The sequence below is a fragment of the Protopterus annectens genome, chromosome 10.part0, assembly GCF_019279795.1.
Source record: "Protopterus annectens isolate FY-2018-M chromosome 10.part0, PAN1.0, whole genome shotgun sequence".
In the NCBI taxonomy this organism is placed as follows: Eukaryota; Metazoa; Chordata; order Ceratodontiformes; family Protopteridae; genus Protopterus; species Protopterus annectens.
The window spans coordinates 338,642,491-338,667,545 of NC_056744.1; the positions used below are offsets into that span (position 1 = coordinate 338,642,491).

Below are 25,055 nucleotides of genomic sequence, written 5' to 3' on the forward strand. Positions count from 1 at the left end.
GTGCAGAATCTGGTTCTCCTGCTGAGACAGCAGGGAAGGAGCCTTGAGGCAGGTGCCATGGAGATAACCGTGACACACTGCGCAGGAGGGGGTACCAGAGTTGGCACGGCCAGTTTGGAGCAATCAAATTCATCCTTGGTTTGTCCGGTTTGATTTTTAGTAGCACTTTGGAGAGCAGAGGCAGAGGGGAGAAGGCATAGACTGATAGTTTTTTTCCAGCTGAAGGACAGAGCATCCACTTTCCAGGCTTGTTTGTGGGGAGTCCTTGTGCAAAATTTGTCCAATTGGTAGTTCTGGGGAGAGGCAAACAGGTCTATATATGGGCTCCCCCATTTGCTTGTCAACATGTTGAAAATCCTTGGTTCCAATTTCCACTTGTGTGGGTCCATGAGGTTTCTGCTTAGTCCGTCTGCCAGTGTATTTAATTTTCCTGGCAGGAATTGAGATTGTAGGTGCACTTGGTAACTCAAGGCTGTGTTCCACAATGCCATGGCTAGTCTACAGAGGGGGTAAGAATGTGTACCCCCGCTTGTTTATGTACCACATAACAGTGTTGTTGTCCGTCTTTACCATTAGTTGTCCTGGAAGAATGTGGCCCTTGAAGGCTGTCAGAGCATTCTGTACAGCTAACATTTCTTTTTGATTGATATGCAAGTGCATTTGACTTGGGTTTCATTTGACCTGAATGCACTTCCTTGCCAGGTGAGCCCCCTGTGCATAGTCTGGATGCATCTGTTGTTAGGGTTTGGGCGGCAGGGGGTGGTGTGAAAGGTAGTCCCTTGTTTTGGTGGCAGGTCTGCCCACCAAAGGAACTCTAGGCGTAGGCAAGGTATGATAGGAATCATTGTTTCTAGGTTGTGAGAATGTTGACACCATAGGCTTTTTAGATACCACTGTAGTTTCCTCATATGCAGTCTTGCATATGGAATTAGAAGAATGCAGGAGCCCATGAACCCCAAGGCTTGCAGTATTTGTCTTGCAAATAGCAGGGTTTTTGTGGCCACTTGTTTGAAGTAGGTTGTCAAATGAATTTGCTTTTCTGGCGTGAGGTAAGCCATCTGGGAAGTTGTATTCAAGCTTGCTCCCAGGAATATAATTTGTTGACAGGGTACCAGGTGTGATTTCTTTTCATTTATGGTGTACCCCAGACAAGTTAGAACCCTTTTTACAAAGGCCAGATGATTCAAAAGTATGTCCTGGCTTTCTGCATGAATTAGACAATTGTCCAGGTATGGGTATACTTGAATATTTCTTTGCCTGCAAAATGCAATAACTGGAGCTTGGCACTTTGTGAATACCCTGGGCGCAGTAGATAAGCCAAAGGGCAGTGCAGAGACAGTACAGTTGTGTATACTTACCATAAATGTAGATGTTCGAGTGTATTCACTGTTGCAGTCATTACATTTGGGTAATCTGCTGGCAGGTTGCCTTCAGTCGGCCTGATTAACAAAGTCTTGGATCCTGCGTCGGTGCTGTCCCTTCTTCCATGACATCAGGTCGTCAGGGGTATAAAACATGCAGCCGACGCCATTTTCATTAGTTTTTCTTGAATACAAAAAATATACCTCCAAATAAAAGCAAATACACCAAAAAGGCTTTTCAGCATAGCAAAAGAAAGAAGAGGTATAGTAAGTGAAAAATAGGGGGCTGGGGGGTGGGTAACTAGGACTGCAACAGTGAATACACTCAAACATCTACATTTATGGTAAGTGCACACAACTGCACTATGTTCATGTTTCACTGTTGCATTACATTTGGGTAGAATACCAAAGCTATGGTCGGGAGGATGGAATTACACAGCATCAGGACTAGCTATAAGGCCCTGCAGGACAGCAGTGGCAAAGCCTGCTCTGGATTTAGAGGAGAGAGGTAAATGATGTTTGGTGAACGTATGAACTGAGCTCCAGGTAGCAGCTTCTAGAATGTCTCTGGTATGAACCCCTCTCAGAAAATCTGCAGAAGTAGATGCAGCCCTAGTGGAATGGGATCTGATCCCCTTGGGGACAGGTTTACCATGGTGCATGTAGCAGAAACAAATACAACGGCTTACCATTTTGAAATAGTCTGCTTTGAAATAGCCCTTCCCTCTGCCCCTGCAGCAAATGCCACCAGTAATTGTTCAGATTTTCTTAAAGACTTTGTCCTGTTTAAGTAGAATCTTAGTTGTCTGTGCACATCCAATGAATGCAGAATCTGCTCGCCCTTGTTCTGTGGATTTGGGAAAAAGGTTGGCAGATGAATGGTCTGATTAAGAGCCACACTAGATACCACTTTAGGCATAAAGGATGGATTGGTCCTGAGAGCCACCCTGTCCAGGTAAAAGATAATAAAAGGCTCCACTGCCATGAGAGCCTGTAGTTCTGAAATCCTTCTAGCTGAACTGACTGCTAAAAGAAAAGCTGTCTTCCAAGAGAGACATTTTATGTCTGCAGTAGCAGCTGGTTCAGAAGGAGGTAAGGTGAGTTTTTCCAACACAAAATTGAGGTCCCATGCAGGAGTTGGTGCTCTCCTAGGAGGTCTCAAATTCTTGATCCCTCTGAAGTACTGCTTTAGCAGGGGATGAGAAAGGAGGGGACGCTCTGTGTTGTAATGAGCTGAAATGGCAGAGGCATGGATTTTTATGGAAGAAAAGGATAGGCCCTTGTGAAGCATCTCCGCTAAATATTGCAAAATCTGAGGAATATTGGGCATTGCTGTGTTTATTCCTTGTGCTTGGTTTTCAGGCACAGAATCTTTTCCATCAGCATAAGATTTTCTAGTACTAGGCCTTCTAGCCTCCAAAATGACATCCATCACAGGTTTGCTGAGAGATGTAACTGGTGAAATCAGTTGATTAACCATGCTGCAAGATTCAGAGTTTGGAGCCGAGTGTGCAGAATTTGATAGTTCTGCTGACACAGTAGATAAGGTGTTTGAGGCAGGTACCACAGAGGAAGGTGTGACATACTGCATAGGAGTGGGTACCAGTGTTGGTGAGGCCAGTCTGGAGCAATCAGAATCATTTTTGGCTTTTCCTGTCTGACTTTCAGTAAGACCTTGGACAGCAGAGGGGGAAAGGCATAGACTGACAGGTTTTTCCAGCTGAAGGATAGAGCATAAACTTTCCAAGCTTTTTTTGTGATGAATTCTTGTGCAGTATTTGCCCAACTGATAGATCTTTTTGCCTCACCCCAAAACTATCTCTGGGCTCCCTCATGTGCATATCAACATGCTGAAGATTTGTGGATCCAGTTTCCATTCGTGTGGGTCCATAAGATTTCTGCTTAGTTCATCTGCCAGAGTATTTTGCTATTCTGGCAGGAATTGAGCTTGTAGATGTATTTGGTAAGTCAAGGCCGTGTTCCACAAAGCCATAGCGAGTCTGCAAAGGGGTAGGAATGGGTACCCCCTGCTTATTTATGTACCACATGACTGTGGCATTGTCCGTCTTTATCAGTAGTTGCCCTGGATGAAGGTAGTCCTTGAAGGCTGTCAGAGCATTCTGCACAGCTAGCATCTCTTTCTGGTTGACATGCAGGTGCATTTGGATTTGGGCTCCATTTGCCCTGAATGCATCTCCCTGCCAGATGCGCCACCCAAGCATAATCTGATGCGCCTGTAGTCAGGGTTTGGGTGGCAGGAGGTGGAATGAATGACAGTCCCTTGTTTTGGTGACATGACTCTGCCCACCACAGGAACTCTTGCTGCAGGCAAGGAATGATAGGAATCATTGTTTCCAGGCTGTGACAATGTTGACTCCATAAGCTTTTTAGGTACCAATGAAGTTTCCTCATATGCAGTCTTGCATATGGAATTAGTAGAATGCAGGAAGCCATGAACCCCAAAGCCTGCAGAATTTGTCTTGCAGATAGCTGGGTTTTTGTGGCCACTTGTTTGAAGTACTTCATCAATTGAATTTGTTTTTCTGGCCTGAGGTAAGTCATTTGGGCAATTGTATTCAAGCTTGCACCCAGGAGTATAATTATTTGAGAGGGTACCAGTACCCTAGGCAAGTTAGAAGCCTTTTTACAAACGCCAGATGCTGCAGAAGTGTGTCCTTGTTTTCTGCCTGAATTAGGCAATCGTCCAGGTAAGGATAAATTTGAACATTTCTTTGTCTTTTAAAATGCAATTACTGGTGCCAGGCACTTTGTAAAGATCCTGGGCGCAGTAGATAAGCCAAAGGGCAGTGCAGAGAACTGGTAATGCAAATAGCCTGCTTTGAAGTGGAGGTATCTTCTGCAAGACTCCCTGATTGGGATATGCAGGTAAGCCTCTTTTAAGTCTAGAGTTACCAACCAGGCATCCTTGCCTACCATAGGCAGTAACTGTTGTAGAGTCAGCCTCTTGAATTTTGGAATGTCCGGAAATGTATTTAGAATGGATAAGTCCAGAACTGGACGCCATGATTTGTCTTTTCTGGGTACCAGGAAAAGTCTTGAATAAAAACCTTGTCCCTTTTCCTTTTCTGGTTGAATAGCCCCCATATTCATGAGGGACATAACTTATTTCTGGGCCTCTGCCCACTGATTTGGAGGCAGATCTGGCCATCCGTTTGGGTTTGGCAACGTGTGGAAATGAAATCTGTATCCCTGGGATACTATATTTAAAACCCACTTGTCCTGCGTAATTAGATGCCAATTTTGTGCATGAAATACCAGTTTTCCCCCCAAATGGGCTGCCAAACGATAAGTGCTTGGAGATGGTAGAGGAAAGTCACTGAGACCGTTTACCGTAGGGAAGTGCCTTGTTACTTCCAGATTTGGAGGTGGAGGCACCCCGTTGTTTTGTTCTGCAAGTTCCTTGTGACTGAAACCTGGAGCCTTTGAAGTGTCTGGGTTTGACCTGAGCGGCTCTGGTGGGTACTGGAAAGGACCAATTCTTAGTAGGCCAGTACCTACTGAACCTGGGTGGCTGCACTTGTAGGAAATCTTTTACAGTTTGCATAGATTTAGCTTTATCTTCCATCTTTTTCAAAACTTCTGCCTTATTACCAAATAAACTGTCCTGTTTTAAAGGAGCATCCAACAATTTTGCTTTAACATGATCAGGCAGATTTTTCTCCTTGAGCCAAGCATGTCTTCTTATCACAGATCCAGTTACAGTGGCCCTGCAAGAGGCCTCCAAGGAATCAAAACCACATTGCAAAGTATGCTTTCCAACTTGTTCAGCTGAATGCAATATATCCTGTAACTCTATTTTCCACACAGTCAGAAATCAACATCATTTTCTGTTTAAGTAGGCCCATGACATGCTGCTGATATTTAAGCATATGAAACTGACAGTTTAAAGCCCTGATTGCCAAGGTTGCAGACATGTAAACCTTCTTACCCCATCTATCCAACGACCTGGAGTCTCTCTATCAGAAGGGGTAGGATTTTTAGCAGAAGAGGCCTTAATGCCCTTGGGTCACTGAGAAATGGTCTCAGGGTCAGCAACAGGGTTTTTAAAAAGGAATTTGTGGGAGTCGGGAACCTTGTAATATCTGTCTGGCTTACTAGGAGCCGGAGGCAGGGAATCAGGAGCCATGCTGGATTCTCAGAGATCATCATCAACAATGTCTAGAACAGGAAGTACAGCCAAAGGCCTATGCTGAGGAAGAAGAAGAAAATCCCTAAGCCTCTTTTTAGATTCTGAAAAATCCTGACTCTCTCGGTGAAAATGTTCCCTTAAGGTATGCAAAGTTTCTCCAAAAGAAAAATCCTCAGGAGGATAAGCAGAAGGGATGGATTCGTCTGCATCAGAGTCCTCATAAGGTGAAATAGATAATTCCAGATCAGAAGAGGAATCAGATGAAATGGAAACCTGATCTGATGATTCATAATCAGTGCCTTGCAAAGGCCTCTTAGCAGGAGGGGGATGAGAACCCCTGATCAAGGTAATGAAATCCTCAGCCATTTTGATAATTTGTTTTTTAGGCATAGGGGCCTGTGCATGTGGCCCAAGCATTGGTTTTTTAGACATAGAAGTTGATTTTGGCCTAGGTTGTGAAGATGGCGTTGGTTTAATATACAAATCTTTAGGCCTGAAAATACCCTCAGAAGCTGGTGCCTGCTCAGCGGCTCCAGACTCATCTAAGGTAGAGACATCCGCGGGTTCATTACTTAAAGTGTCTCAAGGCATACCAGACTCCGAATGGGTCTCAGTAGAGGCCTGCGAATCAAACATAGCGGGCACCAGGGGCTGCGAAAGCGCCTGAGTACCAGCGAACCGGCGACTGGCTTAAGAGAAGCTTCATCGTCAGTTTTGGACCTCGAAGGTCTGTCTCTGTCTTTTTCTTTGCGTTTTTTGTGTATTCCGGTAGGCGGATTGCTAACCAACGACATTTCTGGATAGTTAAATCTTGAGCCAAAATATTTAGATGCAAAAATATATCGACACTTAATAGTGCGTTGATTAAATTTAGCACAAAACCAACAGCAAGGCATGTTGTGGTCAGGGCCTAGGCAAGGAATACAGTACAAATGAAAATCCTTATGAGGTATTTGCTTCCCACAAGTAATACAATTAACTTTTACTGACATCGGTAAGGAGCAAGAAAAAGTTTTCCCAATGGGGTACTTAGCTTTAGGTTGAAGACCTCGGTTCTGAAACTCGAAAACGAAAATTTCAGGAGTCGGCCGACTGGCACTTGCGAAATGCTTCTGCGTTGAGCACCGTGCGGCAAGAAAGACTAATGAAAATAGCGTCGGCTGCATGTTTTATACCGCTGACGACCTGACGTCATGGAAGAAGAGACAGAAACCAATGCAGGACCCAAGACTTTGTTAATCAGGGTGACTGAGGGCAACCTGCCAGCAGACTACCCAAATGTAATGACTGCAACAGTGAAACACAAAGGACATCTGATAGTGCGTGTAAACCTGCTTTGAAGCGTAGGTATCTTCTGCAAGATTCCCTGATTGGGATGTGCAGGTATTCTTCTTTTAAATCTAGTGTTGCCAACCAGGCATCTTTGCCTAGCATAGGAAGTAACTGGTGAAAAGTCAGCATCTTGAATTTTGGAATCTCCAAAAAGGTGTTTAGAGTAGACAGGATAGGACACCATGAATTGTCTTTTCTGGGTACCAAGAAAAGTCTTGAGTAGAAACCTTGTCCCTTTTCCTCTTCTGGTATCAGTTGAATAGCCCTCATGCTTAAGAGAGAAAGAACATGTTTTGGGGCCTCTGCCCACTGATTTGGGGGTAGGTCCGGCCACCCACTTGATGTTGGCAACGTGTGGAAGTAAAATCTGTATCCCTGGGACACTATATTTAAAACCCATTTGTCCTGGGTAATGAGTTCCCAATTCTTTGCATGAAGAGCAATCTTTCCCACAAAAGGGGCAGTCAGTTGACAAGTGCTTGGAAATTTTAAAAGGAAGTCATTGAGACAGTTTACCATAGGGGAGTCTTATTATTCCTAGACTTGGAAGTGGAGGCCCCCACTGCTTAGTTCTGTGTGTCCCCTGGAACTGAAACCTGGGGTTTTTGATGTGTGTGGGTTTGGCTTGAGAAGACCTGGAAGGGGCTGGAAAGAACCAATTCTTACAGGGCCAGTGCCTACTAAATCTAGGAGGCTGAACTTGTAAAAATCTTTAACAGTTTGCATAGATTTAGCTTTATCTTCCATCTTTTTAAGAACTTCCTCAGCCTTGTTGCCAAACAGGTGGTCCTGATTTAAAGAAGCATCCAACAATTTAGCTTTAACATGATCAAGCAAAGATTGCTCCTTAAGCCAAGCATGCCTTCTGAGCACCGACCCAGTAACAGCAAACCTGCAAGAGGCCTCTAATGAATCAAAATCACATTGCAAAGTATGTTTTCCAACTTGTTTGGAAGAATGCATTAAATCCTGTAATTCTTTATTTTCCACACAGTCAGGAATCAACATCATTTTCTGTTTAAGCAGTCCAATAACATGTTGCTGATACTTTAACATATGAAATTAGAAGTTATGTACTCACCATAACGTTCCATCTGAGTAGGTGTATTCATTTGTCTGCAACCTGTGGGTTATGGATCCGATATCGGATCCGAACCGGCATGGTTTTCCAGCTATGGATCCAAGCTCTCAGCTCCTCCCCTCACCCATAATGCCCTGCTCTACCCTCATGACCTCAGATCGAGTTTGCCAAAGCAACAATACCCTAAAAAGGGTAACAAGGAATATGCAGGAAACTGAAAGGCCAGGGGGATAGGAGAGCGGGATGGTTGCAGACAAATGAATACACCTACTCAGATGGAACGTTATGGTGAGTACATAACTTCTAAATCTGAAGTAGGATATTCATTTGTCTGCAACCTGTGGGACAGAGTCCCCAGCTACCTGAATCTTGGGCCATCATGGAAGGATATTCGGAGCACCGGAGCCAAAGGATGCTCTACCCCTAGATGCAAGATCCAACTTATAGTGAGAAATAAATGTATGAGATGAAGCCCACGTGGCTGCTGCACAAATATCATCTAGAGGAATCCTAGCCTTGAAGGCTGCCGAGGTAGATACTGACCGGGTTGAATGGGCATGAACACCCCGGTGCGGGCCTTCCTGACGCTTGATAAGCCAATAAGATGCACTGTGAAATCCAGCGGGACAGAGAAACTTTAGAAATTGGCTTGCCCAAATTGAATTTTGCAAAGGAAATAAACAGCTGGTCGGATTGCCTATGACCAGCTGTCCTGTTGAATAAAATCTAAGTTGCCTGTGAACATCTAGTGAGTGTAGCTTATATTCACCTTTGTTTTCATACTTAGGGAAGAAAACAGGGAGGTTAATGGATTGATTGATGTTTGCTTGAGAAGCGATTTTAGGAAGGAAGGACGGGTTGGTCCTGAGGGAGACACGGTCCGGATGAAATACCAAGTAAGGAGGTTTAGCTGATAAAGCTTGAAGTTCAGAAACTCTCTTGGCTGATGTAATGGCTACCAAAAGGCTGTCTTGTAGGACAAGAATTTGAGATCCACCGTAGCTGGCTCGAAGGGGAGCGGTCAAGGCCTGTAGGACCAAAGAAAGGTCCCAAGGAGGAACTGCTTGCTTTATAGGGGCCTGAGAAGGAAAGTACCTTTAAGAAATGTTTTGCACAATTTGGCTGACATAAGAGGATTAGACTCTTGACCAATGTGATAGTGAGAAATTGCCGCCAGTTGAACTTTGACTGTGGAACTGCTGGCACCATCATTAAAGAGAGAGGTTAGAAAATCAAGCACTACAGGGAGAGGAACCGTGAAGGGATTTAGGCCTTGCCGCTCCGCCCACACAGAGAAACGTTTCCATTTGCTTGGTAAACCTTTCTAGTGGATGGTTTATGAGCCGCCACCAAAATAGCCTTTACCGGTGAAGAAATACCGGAGTCCTTATCAAGAGTGGAACTGGAGCAGCCAAGCGGTCAGCTTCAGGTTGTCCAGGTTCGGAGGAGGAATGCAGGATGGATGGGATATCAGATCCGAATGGGATCTAGAATCCAAGGAGGATTCACCGGTGAGACCTTAGAAAGGGAACCAGATCTGTCGAGGCCAGAATGGAGCAATGAGAATCATTCTGCAACCCACCCGAGAGGCTTTCTGAAGAACTTGCAGCATCAGAGGCAAGGGTGGATAGGCATACAGAAGACCGGGTGGCCAAGCATGCACCAGCGCGTCTCTTGGGGTACCTCCGGGAGGTATTAGAGCGAAAAAACTGTCGCACTTGGTGTTTGAGGGAGAAGCAAAGAGATCGCATGAAGGGGTTCCCCACCGTGCGAATATGCGTTCCGCTACTTGACAATTGAGAGACCACTCGTAAGGGGTCAGAATGGTGCGACTGAGCTTGTCCGCTAGGATGTTGGACCGACCAGGAATGTGCGTTGCTATGAGAAAGCGATTGGTGGAGATTGCCCATTCCCAAACTCTCATGGCCTCTCGACAAAGAGGGTATGACCTTGTTCCACCTTGCTTGCTGATGTACCAGACAACAGACATATTGTCCGATTGAATCGCAATTGTTCCCAAGGGAAGAAAGTCCTGAAGTGCTAGCAACGCTAAGAGCACTGCTCTCATCTCTAGAACATTGATATGCAGTAAGGTCTCTGAATCGTTCCACGTGCCTTGGACTGTCCGGCCCAAAGTGCCCCCACCCGGCGGGAGGCATCCGTGGTCACCGTGGCGAGAGGGGAGAAGCACAAAATGGGCGACCCTCGTGGAGATCCGGGAGTGGAGCCACCACAAGAGGGACCGCTTGCAAGCCTTGCTGATCGCTATGGGATGATGCATGGGGAGAGCAAGGTATGACCACTGAACTAAGAGCGTCCACTGTAGAATGCATATTGAGCCTGGCAAGAGGAAGAAGTGCTATAGCCGAGCCATGGACCCTAGAGCCCTCAGGACCAACTCCGCTGGAACAGAACTTGAATGGAGAATGGCCCGCACCTGGAGCTGCAGATTTAGAACTCTGTCCGCAGTGAGGAAGGCTCGTAAACTCCTTGTGTCTAGTCTGGCCCCTATGAAATCTAAGAGCTGTGTGGGCCAGGTTGGACTTGTTTGTATTTATTGTGATTCCCAGAAATGGAGCAAGATGGAGAAAGGAGTCTCGCCAAGAGAAGTAGATGCCTTGTTGGGGCGTAAGGAGCCAGTCGTCCAGGTAGGAAAGACCTGCACCCCTGAAGCCTCAGGTGGGCCGCTACCACTGCTAGTACTTTGGTAAACACCCTGGGGGCTGTGGTGAGACCAAAGGGAAGGACCCGAACTGGTAGTGACTGGCTCCCAGCCGGAAGCGGAGAAACCTCCTGGGCGCCTGTCCATCAGGATGTGGTAGCACGCGTCCTTGAGATCTATCGAGCACATCCAGTGATCTTCTCCCAGAAGGCGGAGAATAGATTGCAGAGTGACCATTCGGAATTTTTCTTTGGGGACTGCCAGATTCAAGAGAGAGAGGTCTAGGATTGGTCTTAGTTCCCCGTCTTTTTGGCACTAAAAGAATCTGGAGTAGAACCCTGATCCGATCTGGTCTGGGGAACGGGCTGGATGGCTCTTTTCTTTAGCAGATGGCCAAGTTCTGCCAAAGCGGCCTCCCTTTGACCGGGTGGTGCGGCTGGGAGGGACGTCATCGTTGGAAGGTGAAGGGAAGGAATGCGATATCCCTGGATATGATTTGGAGAACCCAGCGGTCCGATGTTATGGACTCCCATGCCGCTAGGTGCCCGAACGTCCCCGACTGCCTCCAGAGTAGAGCAGTCGGGCAACCCTCAGGGTTGCTGCGGCCGTTCAGAGAAAGGTCCCTGGACCCGAAGTTTCTGGGAGCCCCTCTGCCTCTAGGGCGTCCTCCCTGTCCTCCTCTGCCACGGAAGGACTGGTTGTCCGAGCAGGCTGGGACTGCTGCGACTTCGGAACCACATCTTCTTCTGACCCTTTTGGTTCCTAGAATAGGGCCTCTGGGGTGCAGAGAAGCGGATTCCGGCAGACAGCGTCTTCCGTCCTTCTCGCTCTGGGTCAACGTCTCGAGCGGTCTTGCCAAACAGAGCAGAACCATCAAAGGCGTTCGCAAAGCGCCTTGAAGGGCTCAGAAAAATCGCAGTGACGGAGCCAGGCCTGGCGTCTAGTGACCAGTCCTGTCCCGCAGCTCTAGCGCCCTCCGTAGCATGGGAGAGTAGCCGCATAGAAGTATTTGTGACTGACCTAAGAGTGGCCATTTTGGTGGAGTGCAGAACTCTGTCCTCCTCGAAATGGACTCAGGGGATGCAGCGTGCTCCTTGATAAGGTCTCGCTGCATCCGAATAACATGTGCCAAATAGTTCAGCGCCCTTACCGAGAAGGTCGCCGAACTGAACATCCGCTTCCCAAGCGGTCCATCATCGAGACTCCTTGCTCGGTGGGTGGACTGAGGGACTCTCCTGAGCCAGTTCCCTCTTTGTGCGCCGCCATCAACATGGCATCTACAGGAGGCCCCTTACTCCAATGGGTCCTGTCGGGCGGACTAAGGATCCTATCAGGTCTTTTGGGAATTGGCTCCACGGTGTCCGGTTCCTTCCACGCCCTGGTGGTAATAAGGTCCACCAGGGGTCGGCAGGGGACACCCAAGAGGTAAACGGGCCCGTTTGAATGCCTCCAAGAACACGGACTCGTCCGAGGAAGACTTGGGGCAGACCACCCCCTGTCGGAGCATTTCCATGATGTCTCGAAGGAGAGATCCTCGGGGGGTGAGCGTGGGGCGCCTTCCCCTTCCTCCAACTCCGTGTCTTCAGTGGGAGACTCGGGAGTCAATGTGCCTCCTTTTGCGTATGCTGCGAGGGCCTCCTCTGGGGGCTGTCAGAGGAGTCCTCAAGCAGCAATTTGCTCGATGGGAGCAACTTGGGGCACAGAAACGGGCTGTCCCAGCGGCCGGATGGTGGAAGCCTGCCCCAGTGCAGAGGGAGCGGGGCGGGCGAAGCAAGTGCCGGGGTCCGAGACCCTCAACAGAGCCCTCTCCACTACATCAAAAGCGAAGGGCCGACCTCGACCAAAGGATCCGACAATGGCTCCCCTCGGATCCGAAGAGTGGATCGGAGCCGGCGCCGGCACTCGGATCCGAAGGGACAGTGCGCTCCGACACAGACGGCGCCGAAGGAGCACTGATCCCCGGATCCGGCTCGGATCCAGGCTCCGAGATCGGGTCCGACGCACTGAGGCAGGGTCGGATCCGGTACCAAGTACTATCGGGTCCGACCTGCCCCCGGCTCCGGAGCTGCTCGGCTCCAGTTGCTCCGAGCCCGGATAGCGGGTCGGGGAAGGAGCAATAGGCTTAAAAGGGTGTTGAGCTCCCCGGAGGGGAGGCAAGACACTCCCATCTGCATCTGGGCCTGGATGAACCTTCTCATCATCCGGTCCAGATCAGCATCAGAAAGGCTATGGGTAGATCTCGACGAGGCTACCGAGGTAGGCCTGGAATGCCTCCTCGATAGCCTCGACGGAGATCGGGTCTCCTCCTCCTCAGGACCCGGTGAGAAGCACACAGGGGACCGGGCCGAAGGAGGAGACCGAACCGTGGAGCCGGGAGAAGCCCGCTTGGCTGGCGGGGCCGAAACAGAGGTCTCGGCCCGCCGCTTGTGGTGCTTCTCCCTCCGGTCCTTTTTAGCTGCATCCCTCTCCTCTCCAGAAGCGGGAGTTTGAGTCCCAGGAGCAGGAGGGGGTGCCACAGGGGAAACAACTGCAGCCGCAGGAGTCCCCGAAGGCGGAGGCGGGCCGAGTCCGGCGGTAAAGACCCGCCAAGACCAGCTTGGACCTCCGCTCCCTCAGTGCCCTGGGGTTGAACCCTGCACAAATGGAACCAGATGTGAGGTGTTCAACCCCAAGACACTTAACACACCGAGTGTGGCCATCAGCCGGTGAGAGCTTATGGCCACACTTGGAGCATTTTGAAAATATAGACTTAGGCTGTTCAGCCATAATCTATAAAACCTAAAGTTACAGAAAAGTAACTTAAACAACAAAAAAGCACACAGGCCTACACACACACTCTGACAGCGAGGAGGGAATAAAAATTATTACTGTAACTTAAAATAAACTTAAAACAGTCTATATTAACGGAAACCTACTACTTTCACACAAATTTAGTTAAAGAAACAAAAAATTCTCTGTTTTTAAACAAGAAAATAGTCCACTTAGCTGAGAGCTATGTATCCACATCCAGTTACCAGCGCGGCAAACAAGATCTGAGGTCATGAGGGTAGAGCAGGGCATTATGGGTGAGGGGAGGAGCTGAGAGCTTGGATCCATAGCTGGAAAACCATGCCGGTTCGGATCCGATATCGGATCCATAACCCACAGGTTGCAGACAAATGAATATCCTACTTCAGATCTGGCAGTTTAAAGCCCTAATGGCCAAGGTTGCAGAAGTGTAAACCTTCTAACCCCATCTACCCAGCGCCCTGGAGTCTCTATCAGAAGGAGTAGGATTTTTAGCAGTAGAAGCCTTAATGACCTTGGGCCCCTGTGAAATAGTCTCTGGACCTGCAATAGGATTTTTGAAAATTAACTTGTGTGACTCCGGGACCTTGTAGTATCTGTCAGGTTTTCTGGGAGCAGGAGGCAGGGAATCAGGGGCCAAACTAGATTCCAAAAAAGCATCATCAACTATGTCTAGTACAGGAGGAATAGCTAAAGTCCTATGCTGAGGTAGGAGAAGGAAATCCCTAAGCCTTTTTTTTAAATCAGAAAAATCCTGGCTTTCCCAGTGGAAATGCTCCCTTAGAATATGTAAGGTTTCCCCAAAAGAAAAATCCTCAGGAGGGGAAGCAGAGGGAATAGAGTCCTCTGCATCAGGACCCTCATAAGTGGGTAAGGACAAATCCAGATCATAAGAGTCAGAAAAAACAGAATCCTGGTCAGAAGATTCATAATCAACCTCAGTCCTAGGCCTCTTAGAAGGGGGGGGTGGCTACCCCTGATTAGAGTTATTAGATCTTGAGCCATTATCACTTGTTTTTTTAGGCATAGGGGCCTGAGCATGTGGCCTGGGCATTGGTTTTTAGACATGGATCGAGATTTAGGCCTAAGTAATGAAGGAGGCGTGGATTTAATATGCAAGTCTGTAGGCCTGAATACACCCTCAGAAGCCGGTGCCTGCACAGCGGCTCTGGACCCAGCCAAGGTAGAGACATCACCAGGTTCCATAGTTGAAGCATCTCGCGGCATACCGGACTCTGAATGGGTCTCAGTAGAGGCCTGCGGAACAGAAGTAGCGGGTATCAGGGGCTGCAAAAGCATCTCACTGAGTACCGGCAAACTGGCGACTGGCTTAAGAGAAGTGTCGTCTGCAGTTTTGGACCTCGGCTGCCTGTCTTTGTCATTATCTTTGCATTATTTCAGAATCCCGGTAGTCAAATGGCTAACCGACGACATTTCTGGATAATTAAAATGAGAACCGAAATATTTAGAGGCAAAAATATACAGACGATGGATAGTGCGCTAATTAAATAAAGTACAAAACTGACAGCAAGGTACGTCGTGGTCAGGGCCTAGGCAAGGAATACAGTACAAATGAAAATCTTTATGAGGTACTTGCTTTCCACAAGTAATGCAATTATTAACTTTTACTGACATCGGTAAGAATCAAGAAAAAGTTTCCCCAACGGGGTACTTAGCTTTAGTTGAAGACTTCGTTTCTGAAACTCGAAAACGAAAATTTCAGGAGTCGGCTGACCGGCACTTGAAAACTGCTTCTGCTTCGGGCACCGCACGGCAAGAAAGACTGGTGTAATGGCGTCAGCTGCATGCTTTATACCCCTGACGACCTGACGTCATGGAAGAAGGGACAGCAACCGATGCAGGACCCAAGACTTTGTTAATCAGGCTGAATGAGGGCAACCTGCAAGCAGATAACACGAATGTAATGACTGCAACAGTGAAACACGAAGAACATCAGGTGTCATAGTGCATGGAACTGTGAGATAAACAATTCAGTACCGATTGTCATTATTAAGTTGCAGCTCAAAAATACACATTAACTTTTCTTATACATTTAAATACTTCTGCTGGAGGGACTTCAACAAAACTATCAAAGTCACTCAAAAATTCAAGCATAAGCGTATTATACCTATCAGAAATAACAATCGCACCACCTTTGTCCGCCTGTTTAATTATATCATCGTTATTTTGTAATTTCTCAACACCGTGAAACTCAGACAAGGAAAGGTTGTATTTCTTTTTTTCAGACTTCATATAACAGTTACGTATGTTCCTTTCACATGCCCCATAAATGCATTTAGACAATTCACCAGTATAAACATATTCGGTTTTTTACACACCTGTGGAGATGTATCAGGTGTATCCTTAAATATAAATTTCAGACTCTCATTCCTTACAAACAATCTAAGATCAGTCAGCACTGTTACAACATTGCCCACATTAGAAGGAATGAAACCTATACCTTTATTCAAAAGTTTTAACTCTGCTTCAGTTAACTGAAAAGAAGATGGATTAACAACAGAAAATTCACTCAGTTCTTGTTGCTGTGAGTCCTGCTGTGGGTCTCTGGTCCTTGGCTTCTCCACCTGTTGGCCTGCTGACCTCGAGTCTGCTTCCTGCCCCACAAATTGTCCCTCTCCACCTCTCAGTTCTTTGATATATCCCGTACTGCCTGCTCCACTTTCTCTGATACTGTGATGGTAATTAGAGTCTTCCCCTGCTGAAAATCCTGATTCTGCTGGGTTGTACCATTTGTATTAATGGGGGGGGGGGGTTGGACCTCACAGAAGTACTTGCTTCTGATAGTAAATGTGTAACATTGTTTGAGTCTACAGGTTGCAAATTCTTATTAGTTGAATCCAAGTTAACATTATGCCCACTGAGATTTCTTCAGCATCAAATGTGGGACCCTTCCTAAGAAGGCGATTTGGACAGACATCAAACTAACAAAGCAGCAGAAAAAAATGGGCAGTGTAAGAAAAGTACAGTTTTGTACCTACCATAAATGTAGATGTCCGATAGATATGCAACTGCAGTCCTGACATATGGGTTGTCCTGCCTCAGGCAGCCCTTCGGTCGGCCGGATTCCAAAGTCTGGGTCCGGCGTCGGCTGATGTCACCTCTTCTCCGACGTCAGAGCGGCTGGGGTATAAAAGCATCAGCCGATGCCATCTTCTTCAGTGTTTCTTGCCCCAGATGCCAGGTGCCCTCCAAGGAAGGCTAAATTTAGAGAATGGATAAAAAATTCCATATCTGCACAACAGTAATAAACAGATACACCATAACAGATATCCCCAGCTAATTTGTAAAAGGGGGAGTGGACCCCAAAAAAATAGAATTACAGAGGGGTAGGAGGGTGGGAAAACCTGACTGCAGTTGCATATCTATCGGACATCTACATTTATGGTAGGTACAAAACTGTACTATGTCCTTCAAGAATGCAACTACAGTCCTGACATATGGGTTGAATACCATAGCCAAGCTGGGGGTGGTAGGATCTAAGATAAGGATGGTGTAGCTAAAATGCCCTGCAGGACTGCAGAAGCAAAGGCTGCTCGGGATCTGGAATATAAAGGCAGGTTGTAATGTTTGGAAAATGTATGCACGGAGCTCCATGTAGCAGCTTCTAGAATGTCCTTTGTAGCCACCCCTCTTAGAAAGGCTGTGGAGGTGGCTGTAGCTCTGGTGGAGTGTGGCCTGATATTGGCTGGCACACCTTTTCCATGGAAACAGTAGCAGAATCTGATGCAGTCTCCAATCCATTTTGAAATTGTTTGTTTGGAAATTGCCTTGCCTTGTACTCCAGCAGCGTAAGCTACAAATAGTTGGTCAGACTTTCTGTTGGCCTTTGTTCTGTCCAAGTAGTAGCGCAATTGTCTGTGTATGTCCAAAGTGTGCAGAAGCTTTTCTCCTTTATTTTGAGGATTGTGAAAGAAAGTAGGCAGGTGAATTACTTGATTTAGAGAAACCCTGGATATCACTTTTGGCATGAATGAAGGATTGGTTCTTAAAGAGACTCTGTCCTGATGGAAAATGAGAAATGGAGGTACTGCCATGAGGGCCTGCATCTCCGAGACTCTTCTTGCTGAAGTAATTGCCAACAGGAAAACTGTTTTCCAGGAGAGAAATTGCAATTCTGAAGATGCTGCTGGCTCAAAAGGAGGAAGAGTTAATTTTTCCAAGACGAAGTTGAGGTCCCATGCAGGCACTGGTGGTTTTCTTGGAGGTTTGATATTCTTTATCCCTCTTAGAAACTGTCTTAGCAAAGGATGTGAAAACACAGGTGGATCACAGTTGTATTTTGCTGAAATTGCTGAGGCGTGTATTTTTATGGAAGAATATGAAAGGCCGTTGTGAAGCATATCTGCCAAGTATTCTAGTATCTGTGGGATGCTCATTACTGATGCATCCTGACCCTTGTTGGCATTCCAGATGTTGAATCTCTTCCATTTGGCTGAATAAGTTTTTCTGGTGGAAGGCTTGCGTGCTTCCAGTAAGATCTCTTGAACTGTTTTGGAGAGAGAGATATGGGGAGAAGTCATGGAACCCTCCAAGCTGTCAGTTGCAATGTTTGCAGGTTGGAATGAACAGTCCTGTAATTGTGCTGAGATATAAGCAGAGGCCATTGAGGCAGGGGCCACGGCTTGGTGCGAGTTATGCTCCTTAGTAATGGATACCAGTGCTGTCTTGGCCAGTCTGGAGCTATCAAAATGCCTTTCGGTTGTTCTGCTTTGATCTTCAGTAACACCTTGGTCATTAATGGTAGAGGTTGGAATGCATAGATTGTTAGAGAATTCCAGCTGAAGGAGAGAGCATCCATTCTCCAGGCTTGAGGATGGTGTGTCCTTGAGCAGAACTTCTTCAGATAATGATTGAGGTGTGAGGCAAAGAGATCTATGTCCGGCCTTCCCCATGCATGAGTTATTTGTGAAAAAATGTCTGGATGCAACATCCATTCATGCGGATCCATAATGTTTCTGCTTAGACTGTCCGCCAGAACATTGTCCTTGACTGGAACAAACTGGGATTGCAACTGTATGTTCAGTTTCAGGGACTTTTCCCAAAGAGTCATTGTTAGTCTGCAGAGGAGGTAAGAATGGGTGCCTCCCTGTTTGTTTATGTACCACATAACAGTGGTGTTGTCTGTCTTTATTAGCAGATGACCTTGCTGAAGAAATTTTCCGAAGGCCTCGATTGCATGAATCACTGCCAACATCTCTTTTTGATTGATGTGCAGATGCAATTCCCGGGGTGCCCATTGCCCTTGAACGCATCTGCCCTCCACGTGCACCACCCATCCATGATCTGAGGCGTCTGTTGTAATGGTTTGGCTTGCTTGAGGTTTGCTGAAGGACATGCCTTTGTTTAGCTGGCTTGCTTGTGCCCACCACAAAAATTCCTTTTGTAGACATGGAATGAGTGGAATAATTGCTTCTAAGTTGTGGCTGTGTTGAGACCATAAACTTTTTAGGTACCATTGTAGTTTTCTCATGTGTAGTCTTGCCAGTGGAATCAGAAGAATGCAAGATGCCATGAAACCCAGGGCCTGCAGGATTTTCCTTGCAGTCATCTGGGTCTGCTTTGCTAGGCTTTTGAAGTAATCTGGTAATTGTTCTTGTTTTTCTTCTGTGAGGAAAGCCATTTGTGAGTTTGTGTCCAGTTTGGCTCCTAGAAAAATTATTTGTTGGGATGGCAGTAGTCTTGATTTTCGAATGTTGACTGTGTATCCCAAAGCCTGTAGTAAGTGAATGACATAGTCCAAGTTTCTTATCAAGGCTTGCTTGCTGTCCGCTTGTATAAGGCAGTCGTCCAGGTAAGGGTATATTTGTATCCCCTGAAGTCTGCAATGTGCAATTACTGATGCCAGGCATTTTGTGAATACTCTGGGCACAGTAGATAAGCCAAAAGGCAATGCTGAGAATTGATAATGCTCTGACCCTGCAAGAAATCTGAGGTATCTTCTGCAGCTGTGTCTGATTGGGACATGCAGGTATGCCTCCTTGAGGTCCAGAGTAACCAGCCAAGACCCCTTGGCCAGCATGGGAAGAAGTTGCTGTAACGTCAGCATTTTGAATTTTGGCACAATGAGAAAAGTGTTTAGAGCGGACAAGTCCAGTATAGGTCTCCATTGCTTTTTTTTTCTTGGAACAAGGAACAGTCTTGAGTAGAATCCCTGGCATTGTTCCCAAGGAGGAACCTTTTCTATTGCTTTGATTTGTAGCAGCTTTGAAACTTGTACAAGTGCCTCTGCCCTTTGATTTTGTGGCAGGTTTGGCATGCCTTGTCTTGTTGGTAAGGTATGGAAGTGGAACCTGTAACCTTTGTCTATTATGTCGAAAATCCATTTGTCCTTTGTTAAAACGTGCCAATTTTTGAAAATAAAGATAATTTTCCACCTAAAGGTGCTTCTCTTTGAGCCTTGGTCGGTGGTGTCAAAGTCAAGTCATTGTGATTGTCCCTGTGGAGCAGTAGAAGTCCCTGCGCCACTTCTCTGATTAGTTGGTTGCCATTGGCGGCCCCTGTAGGAGCCTCGGTATTGCCCTCTACCTCGAGCACGCCTGTTTTTTCCCCTTTGGAACTTGTCAGTGTCTGGAAAGGACCAATTCTTCGAAGGCCAATTCCTGCTGAACCTTGGTGGCTGAACCTGGAGGAAATCTTCGACTGTTTGTACTGATTTAGCCTTTTCCTCAATTGATTTCAACACACCCTGTGCATTAGCACCAAATAGCTTGTGTTTTTCCAGAGGTGCATCTAGAAGCTTTACTTTAACATGATCTGGCAATGTCTGTTCTTTCAACCAAGTATGTCTACGTATGACGGCCCCTGTCATAGCTGCCCTACATGAAGCTTCCAGTGCATCATAACCACACTGCAGAAAATGATTGCTAACCTGCTGAGTATTATGAACCAAATCCTGCAAAGCCTTTCTATCTAAAGGCTCAGGAGAGGCTAACTTTTTCTGCAAATCATCCATCAAGAAATCCTGATACTGAAACATATGAAAAAGACAGTTAAGTGCCCTCATGGCAAGGGTGGTTGAGGTATAAACTTTTTTACCCCACCTCTCCAGGGACCTAGATTCCCTGTCTGCGGGCAAAGGATTTTTGGCCGTGGACGTGGCCACTCCTTTGGGCCCCTGAGAAATAGTTTCTAGATCAACAGAGTGGGCCTTAAAGAGATGTTTATGAGTTTCAGGAACCCTGTAATATCTGTCTGGCTTGACAGGAGCAGGAGGGAGAGAATCAGGAGAAGTACTGGAGTCTGAGTACACATCATCCAATACATCTAACACTGGGGGTATAGCTAAAGGCCTGTGCTGGGGTAACTTAAGGAAGGTCCGAAGCCTTTTTCTGGAGTCGGAGAAATCCTGGCCCTGCCACTGAAAATGCTCTCTCATGGAGTGGAGAATTTCCCAGAAAGAAATATCCTCAGGAGGAGAGGCAGAGGGAATGGATTCATCAGCATCAGAATCCTCGTAGGCCGGGAAGGATTCTTCCTGGGAATCTGAGTGGCCTGACTCACCAGAGGCTTCATCTGAGGAAAGGGTATCTGCCTGCTCAACCCTACGCCGTTTGTCCGAAGGCGGCTGAGAACCTCTGTCTGGATGAGCCTGAGAGCCCCTGATTAAAGAAATTAGATCTGCAGCTAAAGTCATGATCTGTTTATCAGAAGTGGGACCCTGTGAAAAAGATTTAGGAGGGTGAGACTTAGCCTGGCTGGCAGCCTTAGCACGTGTGTAGGCCTTGATGGACATAGATACAGGAGGCCTAGCTGCCCCACGTGCTGGAGTAACTTTGTCCACCGGTATGGTGTCAGGCAAATCTTGGGCTTCGGTTTCAGGAGGAAAATCAACAACCGGCACCGGGGTAGCCTCCGGGACCGAAGTGTGCGGTAAAGCGGTGTCGGCCTGGAGCGGTTGAATTACCACCTCCGAAGAGACCGATGCACTCGCGGTAGGCTTTAGCATGGTGTCTGTGGAAGTCGCGGGCCGTGAATGTCGGTCCCGGTCCTTCCGTTTTTTGGAAATATGTGCTTTCGGTAGTTCCGACGGCATGATATAGGAGTCATTTTCCCCAAAAAAGTCTTCAGCAAATTCTGCCCGGCGCCTAAGTGTGCGCTTATTGAAGCAAGCACAGGCCGAGACGTCGTGGTCTGGGCCGAGGCAGGGAAGGCAGTAAGAATGGAAGTCCTTATGAGGTATTTGTTTACCACAAGACAAGCAATTATTAACTTTTGCAGTTTTATCTGACTTCGGCTGAGGCAAGAAAAGGTTCCCCAACGGGGTACTTAGCTTTTTGATGACTTTGGTATCTGAAAACACAGGAGCTGGCCGACCGGCACTTGCGAACTGCTTCTGCTTCGGGCACCGCTCGGCAAGAAAGACTGAAGAAGATGGCGTCGGATGATGCCTTTATACCCCAGCCGCTCTGACGTCGGGGAAGAGGCGACATCAGCCGACGCCGGACCCAGACTTTGGAATCCGGCCGACCGAAGGGCTGCCTGAGGCAGGACAACCCATATGTCAGGACTGCAGTTGCATTCTTGAAGGACATCGGGTAGATTCTCATAGCCCAGCATGTGATATAGTGGTGTGCGCAAGTAGCAGAGATTGTGAGACTGACAGAATGCAAAACTTTTGTCAACAAGATCTCAGAAGAGGAAATCTGACAAGGGATCCACTGCAAGGTATCCTCGGTATTAGATCTTGGTATTACATAGCGGTAGGGTAGTTGCTTTGGTAAAAATGTATGCCTCCTGTGCATGGTTCAGCTAGACACTGACAGGCACATCACACAACCAGGGTTTGAGGACTGGCATAATAGTTAAGGTGTTTACCAAACAGACACAAGGTGCAGGCTTTGATTCTTACCTTTGAGGGAAACTGGAGAGGCTTAAAATAGCTCACAAGGGCAGCTAGCTTAGTACTACCCTAAGGGGTTAGTAGTTGGAATAACGGTTCAAGTGTTTGCCTCAGTCAGAAGGGACAACGTTTATGTCTCAACTCTGATGGCCCACAAGGGCATCTAGCCTAGCACTTAGCTAAGAACCTATTGAGTATGTGGGACACACAGCATAAACCCAACTATAAAACTTGCAATAAATCTGGGTAGGACATGGTTAGGCAGTTCAGCATAAACAACCAATCCTGGAAAATAGAACACTAAACACAAAACAATATACATCTGTACTTCCCAGTTGCCTACAAACTGGATGAATGAGGGGTAAAAGATGTAATTTCCATTAAGTGAAGCCTTAGAAAGTGATGTATGCTAAATTTCATTTTATGAAAGACTGCTAGTTCCATTACTTCTCATAGTTATTTGTTAGATAGTTTTTTGTTTTGTTTAGAAAATGACTGAAAGACTCTGGCTAATTACTGTGGGATCTTGGAAGTGTTTTGCAGTCACTGTAGGCAGAGAAGTGGCAATGAACACAAGTCAAATGTGACAACAGTGGTGCTTTGGAAAACTGCAAGAACAGGTCTCAAAGGCCAAGAATTTAGGCTAAAAGTGAAAACTAAGTGTCAGAAACGGCCTTCTGCTGTTTGGCCAGAAAAGTCAAAGACTGCTGACCTACTTAACATGGTATGAATAACTTTTTCACTAGTCAATATAGCATTTCAGCCACTGATGAACGAAATCAATGCTAACTTACCTTCGCTACTCAACATACCTTCCGGCACCACTAGTAACTTAACTTTGACAGTCGGTACACCTCCTCGCACCAGTAATAACTTACCTTCGCTACTCAATATACCTTCCGGCACCACTAGTAACTTAACTTTGACAGTCTGTACACCTCCTCGCACCACTAATAACTTACCTTCGCTACTCAATATACCTTCTGGCACCACTAGTAACTTAACTTTGACAGTCGGTACACCTCCTCGCACCACTAATAACTTACCTTAACTACTTCAATATACTTTCCGGTACCACCACTTACCTACCTTAGCTACTTCAATATATCTTCTGGTATTGCCACTTGCTTACCCCTAGCTACTCAATATACCATCCACAAACTGGTACAAAGTGCTGCCTGCTTCTTTACACCAATCAAAGCAATTTTACTCTTACAGCTGCAAAGATCTTTTTTTGCCCTTCTATATCTATTAGGTGCCTCCTAACATTAATAAACAGGAAACCACCAGAGAAGAGAAAATCTAAGGCGGCTACCCTGGTATCCTCTACAAACGTAGTCAAACAGAGACGGATCTTCTGCTCCATTATATATGACATGCACAGAAAGACTGGTCATCTTTAAGGAGGTGGTGGGCTGGTCCTTCACATCTTCCTTTATGGGCCTTATCAATCACATGAACCATTTTTTCAGCTCAATCTCACTGAAAATAGGCCATGTGCACAATACAGTTCTTCAGCCACTAGGAGAGGATGGCAGACATGAACACATGCTTGTCAAACCTGTCCATCACTCTAGAGTCTGGAGGGTGAACATCTGGGCTCTAGAACCCTGGTATAGATCTGTTGCTGAGATTTTGGGGTCAGGTTTGGGAGTCTCAATTCACACTGTGCAGTTTCTTGGAAGAAAAATGTGGTCTGCCTTTCATGGAACTGGGGATACTGTGTCTGGGTTGCCAAAGACCACCATGGGAACATATTTCAAAATGTCTGTCAGGTAGGGGAACCCCTATGGGGACTATGAGGTGAACCTGCAGGCTTGCTGTAACTTCCTGTGGGGATGGGATGAGGTCACTAAGCCATCCCCCCATTTTCTGTGCATCACGTTGAAGTACTTTCCAAATTCAATGCTCTGATGTTGACCCTACGGTGGCTACCCCTTTCTCTTTATCTAGGCCTGGTACATGAGAGCTTAAAAGTGCCTTTAAAAGTGCCTTCAATGCATTTCCTCTTCTCAGCTGCCTTTTAAAGCCTCTTCTCAGAAGGCCTGTAAGGGAACACCTCCAATAAGTTGTTATACTTCACACCCCCCCCCCAAAAATGGGAACTGGTAAGATTAGAGAGCTGCATGTTCCCACTCTGAGTTTTTACTGTGATGCTACACAATTCCGAGACTGAGGACAAGCTCAGGATTTAAACCCAGTTCGTCTACATGGTGTTAGAAATCACTGCATCTTTTAGCGACATAACATCACAATGCATACTTTGAAAGGTGGAAAAGAAATTGCTGTTACCTCCATGTATTTGCATCTGGGTCATAAACTTCTATGGTTTTCAGGTAGGTAGTTCCATCAAACCCTCCAACGGCCATCAGCTGCCCGTTCACAACTGCAAGTCCAACCTGGATTAAAAACACATACATATATATTAGGGATGCTTTCTATAAAGTGAGACAATATACAGTTAAAAGAAATCGCAAAATGGCTACAATAAAGAAATGTTAATGCAACGGTTTTGACCTTCAAACACTGCAGGTACCATCACTGTCACAGTGTCACCTGATCACAACACAACTCCAAGTGTTACCATGGTCAGCCAACTTTTAAAACACAACCTAAAAGCTCTGGATGGAGAAATCACACCTTTCAATAACCTGACCAGACTTTTGTTTATTTAAAAATAAAAAAAAATAAAAAAAATGCTCAAAAAGACACAAGTAGTGAAATAATGCACTGGGTATACATATATACTCATCCTTTCAATCTTGTCCACTTAACCCAAGTCACCAGCATTTTTCTACAAACCAAGAAGCATCTGATTTCAC

The 25,055-nt window shown here is 46.4% G+C and overlaps 1 protein-coding gene across 3 annotated transcripts in view; it reads right to left on the minus strand.

The window, feature by feature from the left end:
• Nucleotides 1-25,055, minus strand: part of KLHL20 (kelch like family member 20) — a 1,442,445-nt gene that overhangs the window by 65,692 nt on the left and 1,351,698 nt on the right. For all 3 annotated transcript variants that reach the window (XM_044085231.1, XM_044085232.1, XM_044085230.1), the window contains one exon: nt 24,526-24,632. In XM_044085231.1, coding sequence (XP_043941166.1) covers nt 24,526-24,632 — 107 coding nt within the window. The remainder of the gene's footprint in view (nt 1-24,525; nt 24,633-25,055) is intronic.